This window comes from Aplysia californica, unplaced genomic scaffold (assembly GCF_000002075.1).
Source record: "Aplysia californica isolate F4 #8 unplaced genomic scaffold, AplCal3.0 scaffold00263, whole genome shotgun sequence".
NCBI lineage: Eukaryota > Metazoa > Mollusca > Gastropoda > Aplysiida > Aplysiidae > Aplysia > Aplysia californica.
This window is the reverse complement of record NW_004797533.1, coordinates 759,093-765,358: the sequence shown is the minus strand read 5'-3', so window position 1 is coordinate 765,358 and position 6,266 is coordinate 759,093. Positions and strand designations below refer to the sequence as shown.

Genomic DNA, 6,266 nt, shown 5'->3' with positions numbered 1-6,266 from the left:
GGGGAGTCCTTCTTTTAGATGTACATCTTTCATAAGTCCCAATCAGTTTTGTTATGCAAGACCAAGTAGAATGCAAAATCTACAGAAACATATGTAGGCATGTTATTTTTAAAAAAATCACCATGCACTTTTTCCGAATTTGATTTCAGTGGGCTGTACAATAGATTAAAGGCTACACCAACATTCACATAAAACACAGTATAGCTACAACAATGAAGACAATATAAAGAGTATGCGTGTATCATTTTGAATTATACCTCTTTTGTTCCCCCCCCCCTTACTGTGTTTTTTTTCCTTTTCGGTGATCGCAACACATATCAACCAGAAAAACATAGACGTAAAACGGTTTCCATGTATTTGTTGAAATCAGTGAATTATGGATGGCATTGTTTCTTTCATTCTATCTAATCTGGAGAAAAAACAACCCAAACAAACTCTGAAGCGGCGGGAATGTAAATCTGACCAGATAGAGGTTCATTTTAGTTGTTGTTGTTGTTGTTCCTGTTTTGGTTGGGTTTGAAAAATTTGTTTTTAAAGAAAAAACCGCGATGCCACCCAAAATTCCCTGATTTAAACCGATACAGGGAAACTGTATTAGATCTATTGCTACTTTTTTCTGTTTTTTTTGTATTATGTTTTTGCCTCCCCGCTGTGGCAATAGTCAATACACCTGACCCCCTCCACCCCCACCTCCCACCCCTCCACACACACACGCACACACATTACAGCCGCAACACTAGATATCTATTTTTCAAAATTAAAAGCACAGGAAACATAACAGAAAATGATCTAGTACAGTTGAATCTATTGTAACGACCGCCTGTTCTAGACAGTCTCCTGTACAAACGAGCAGGCCTGCTTCCCTCTTCCCCTCTGGCTTACGTAGTAGTGCTGGGCAGCCAGGTTCCCGACTATTGAAAGCTAGGAATCGTAGGAATCGACTCCGAACCCAATTACTTACTTTCTAAGGATGTGATTTCTTCCGGTGGTTACCTGGTTGGCACCGAACATCTTCAGGATTTAGGATAACCTTGATTTCGGAAGACTACAAAGCATCAATTTTTATATTTGAAAAATAAATTCTAAAAGAAAAGAAGAAAATTTTAAAGATTATAGTAACTGGTAACCGTTGGTTTATGTAAAAAGGAGTCGGAACTTTTCTTCCGTAGCATTTATCGTAGGAATCGGTTCCAGAATTGATTCCTCGCCCAGCTCTATTACGTAGTCTAAAACAGCCGAACGCTCCAGCGTATCCCGGACTCTATCTAGCACGGAGATCATCAGGAGAGAATACGTCGCTGTTTCGGGCCCTTCCTCTCTACATTTATAATACATATACATATAATGGTGTGTATTTGGTTTACATGTATCATAATGACATTACCCAAGACGTCCTCTTGTCTAAGATAACTGGTTTTGCTTTTCTCCTGTACAATGGGTGGACTTCTTGGACAATGTCGATGGTATGTAGACAGCAGCATTGAACTAATATTTCCATTTTATCTTTGTTTCAGTTAACGGACGAAGAGAAAAGGAAGCGAGAGAGGCGAAAGGAACAAAATCGAAGAGCAGCCAAAAAATGTCGAGAACGGCGTAAAATGAAAACCATGAGTATTGCCGAGGTGAGGATACGCAGGATAATGTAAAATGATAGCCATGGTTTTAGTGTTGTTGTTATCTATCCAGACGGTTTTAGTGACATTTTTTACTATGAAAAACATGCTTTCTACCCCTCCTCCCCCCCCTCCCACCCACCCTTTCTCAATAATTGGGCTGTTTCGGTCAGTTTTGAATTCCTATTTGAATGTACACAAAAAATGGTATTACTTTTGAAACGTTAGGAAAAAAAGAATTAGTAGAGTTAAACCTCAGTGGTCTTGCCACCCTTGATTCACCTCTGAACGTGTCTGTAATATATTAACGATGTAATCAAGACGTTGTTAAATGTTGCAACTTGTGGTCCTGATACATGTAATGTAATCTGTATACCGTAATAAAAACATTCATGATGTTTCATTGTTTATACTTGAAAGCAAAGAAATTCTGTTATCTCTGCCATTCATTCGCTCTTTGCTTTAAATATCTATTCAATTAATATCAAACATTTCCTCAAAAAATCTTTTCTTCTTATGTAAGGGTTATTGGTCTTTTTACCCACTGTTTGTAGCTTTTAGACACAAGAGACGAAACACTTATAATGTTAACGCAATCCGACTTATAACGGAAAGTATTTATATTTTCTTTTTTCTTTAACCAATCTTATTTGGAGCAAAATCAAGTTTTATCATCTCGTCAACTGAAAATCTACAACAAAAATATTCTCTCTATCCATTCTACCCAGCGCATGGACACCTTCAAGGAAAGCAACGCAGAGCTGCGGAACGAGGTGAGCCTTCTGCGACACAAGAAAGAGGTCCTCGCCAAGTTCTGTATGGAGCACATCTGGTGCAGCCAGTGTCCCGATGTAGTCAGTGATACTGACAGCCGGCAAATGATGTCACAGTACCTAGCGCAGCAGCAGCAGCAGCAGCAGCAACAGCAGCAGTTGCTGAAACCACCACCACAACAACAACAGCAACAACAGCAACAACAACAACAACAACAACAACAACAACAGCAACAACAGCAACAACAGCAACAGCAGCAACACCAACAAGAACAAGAAATGACCTCTATTTCTCCAGAGGCCACGCTAGAGTCAGCACCTGCTCACAAAGCAGGAGGCCTTTGCTTCTCTCTAGATCATAATTCTATAGGTACAGTAATGAAGAAGGTCAGCCGAGAAGTAAGGTCCACTGCTGAAGATCTTCATTCGTGCCAGGGAAGTGACGAGGACTCGGATAACGCAATGGAGTCACACGAAGGACCCATCAAAGTTGTCAGCTCGAGCGGTGTTCTTGAAACAGTTGCTGATTTGGTGAACGCACACTTTGCCAGCACACCACATATCGGAAAGAGAAGGGTCAGTTCAGGTCAACACGAATCGCTTGGTGCCGAATCCCCTGTTGCCAAAATATCCAAGCTAAACTCGGACGTCCAAAGTACACCAGAAGCTCCTGATCAAATCAGTATGTTTGTTCTGAACCCCGCGAGTCTCATCTCCGCGATTCCTTCTAACGTATCAAACTCACCAGATTCCGACTTATCAAGGCAACAGACCAACGGCGATGGCCCATCCTCTACCCTTCAGTGGAATGTTCTGCAGCAGAATACCCAGCATCTTGGCAGTCAAAACCAAACGAACCAACTTCAAGTCCTCCAGGCTCTGCACCATCACCACCAGCAGCAGAACGGGACTTCATCGAGTAACGACAAATCGGACGAGGAAGGAAGACAACACTACATCGCCGTGACAGACCTCAGCTTGGAGAATCCAACACATCTTCTCGCTGGAGTTGATCTTAACCAGTCTTCGGATTCGAGCTCCCACTCTTCACCCCCCATCCCATCCCCTCAGCATCTTTTCTCCGGGAGCCATCTCCATTCTTCTGGCATGACGTCCCCCAGATCTGAAAACAGTAGCCAGGCTTTGCAAAGAATCGTCAAGTACTTGAAGACGCACCACGAGACTGCAGGGCTTTCGGCGTCCTCGTTTGACATCTCACAAGAACCACTCAGCGTTGACGTAAACCTGGGCTCCCTGATCCAGACGAGCGCCTCCAACAACAATCTACAGTCTCCAGCTTTGGTTCTGGTCAATCTAAATGATACGCTCGGAACTACCGCCGAACTGAGCCAGGATATATCCTGCCAAGAGAGAATGGCTAACCACAATCCGAAATTAGCAACACTTACCACAATGTCACCACAGGCCGTCAATGCATCTGAAAGTTGCAAGCTTCCTCTTTCTGGCACGACCACCCCACTTCACTCTATCGTTTCCACCCACGTCCAACAGCAGCACAAAGCCGTTTTCCCCATCTCCCCTATTTCACCACTATCTCCATCATCTCCAAACTTAACCCACGCCCCTCTTTCTCCCAGTGTCCTAAGAAACGACGCTCAATTACTGTCGCTCCATAACAGCATCAACAACAGCAACAACAACAGCAAGAATAGCAACAACAACAACAACAGCAACAATAACAGCAACAACAGCAGCTACATAACCACTCACTCTGCGACAACAAACACGACGGCCATACACTTTGGAAGACTGTGTGAGACCAACATTCTGAGAAGCAGCACCCCGAAACCGATGACGTCGAAGCACCCTATGGTGCGCCGCTCCTCCTCTGCGCAGTCCGTGCCCTCACCTCATGGTAGTGTGTCTGGTGGCTCCACCACCCTCAGCCCACCACCTAGCGAGCCCTCCACAGGCAACAGCAGCAGCAGCAGCAACAACAACAGCAGCAGCAACAGCAGTAGCACCGCCATGCCGGAGTCGCCCTCCTTCTCTTCCTTAGGCCACGGCGCCTACCTACCTCAGATCTCTCCAGTGAGCGCAGCGTCCGAGAACTCGCCCCAGATGAGATTCTCTGACCAGCCAGAAGATGACATGACCGACTGACGATAATCTAAGGTCACCGTTTGCTCATCGCGTAATCCTGATTGCGTGGTCAGAACAGGTTTCAATCTACGTCGTCTTTATGACTCACGGTTATCTCATTGACATATCTCTCAGAAATGTTCTAGAACGTGGAACCTTTCAAGAATTCAGGCCGCCTCCTAAATGAATTAAATTGTGTCGAAGGAGGCGTAAAACATTTAGCATTGAAATTATTTTTTAAAAAGAATTCTGGAATATTTGCCGGCGAGAACGCCCTGATTTTCCAGACTAAAATTTGAGGAAATCTTGTTATTTCCGAATGTGAATTTCTTATACAATGGATTCTATTCTGCTTTTTTTTACTCCGTGCCAGTATATTATAATATGTGTATTTTTCGGCACAGCCGTATCTGCTATGACCTGCCATGTAGAATATATCCTTGAAAACCGTTACCTTAATTCTGGGAACAGTTAAAATCCCCCCCGCCCCCACGCGTCCAGAGAGGCCAACGTATTGTGACTGGCAACTCTGGGTACATGTACTTGTGACTTTCCTGCGCTGTGTGCTTGGGGGTGACTTTTCTGCTCTGTTAACTAGGAGTGACTTTTCTGTTCTGTGAACATAAGGTGACTTTTCTGCTCTGTGTACGTGGGGTGACTTTTCTGCTCTGTGAACATGAGGTGACCTTTCTGCTCTATGTACATGGGATGATTTTGCTGCGCTGCGTACTTGGGTTGACTTTTCTGCTCTGTGAACTTGAGGTGACTTTGCTGATCTGTGTACTTGGGGTGACTTTTCTGATCTGTGTACTTGGAGTGACTTTTCTGATCTGTGTACTTGGGGTGACTTTTCTGCTATGTGAACATGGGGTGACTTTTCTGCTCTTGTCTCCCAGCAACTTCATTAATTATTCCCATTACAACAGCGCTTCTAGGGGCTGGCTTAGATTCTAAACTTTGGTTCCTAGAAGCAGCGTGTTAGTCAACGACCTGATGAAGTGAGCATGGGTTTGAGTTTAGGCTAACTTGAATTTATGGATCTGCGTTGCAGAAATCTAGGCATAGATTTTGACTGTCTGGTATACACATCTACCCCTTCAAAATCTGTTTCAGCAGTCAAAAATGATGGTTGAAGACAGATCGCACTATTATTGACTTAGAAATGTAATTCAGACTACAGTCTAGCAGTACAGATAGAGAGTTGTTTTTTCTGAAGCATGTACCAAACATATTATGATTCTTCATTATCACCATATTTTCATCTCTCAGCTCGCTGTTTGTGCTCTTTCAAATCATATTTTTCCCTCCCCTCCCCTCTTCTCCCTCCCCTTCCCACCTCTTTTCCGCTTACCTACCTTCCAACATCTATATATCTATCTATCTATCCAATTATCTGTCCGTCTGTCTGTCTGTCTATCTGTCTGTCTGTCTGTCTGTCTGTCTGTCTGTCTGTCTGTCTGTCTCTCCTTGATCTGAGCTGACATACACTAAATCAACTTTGCCGAAGAGAAATTTTTTTATTATAATTTGAAGTACGGTAATGTTTGCTTTGATAATTGATATAACCCGTGGCTTATTCGTGAAAGCTAAAGACAGAAGAACACACACATACACACACACACACACACACACACACACACACACAAACACACACACACAAACACACACACACGAGCACACACAAAAACACACAGACAGACAAACACATACACACACTCACACATACGCTCATATAAATTCAGATGGAGAGAGATAAGAGAGGGAGCGAGCGAGCGAG

General features: G+C 43.6%; 1 protein-coding gene across 1 annotated transcript in view; it reads left to right on the top strand.

Moving 5' to 3' along the window:
• LOC118477868 (dual specificity protein kinase splA-like) overlaps positions 1-6,155 on the top strand; it is a 23,310-nt gene extending 17,155 nt beyond the window's left edge. Inside the window, exons 4-5 of the mRNA XM_035970402.1 lie at positions 1,515-1,622; positions 2,342-6,155. Coding sequence (XP_035826295.1) covers positions 1,515-1,622; positions 2,342-4,510 — 2,277 coding nt within the window. The 3' untranslated portion in view covers positions 4,511-6,155. The remainder of the gene's footprint in view (positions 1-1,514; positions 1,623-2,341) is intronic.
• The last annotated feature ends 111 nt before the right edge of the window (positions 6,156-6,266 follow it).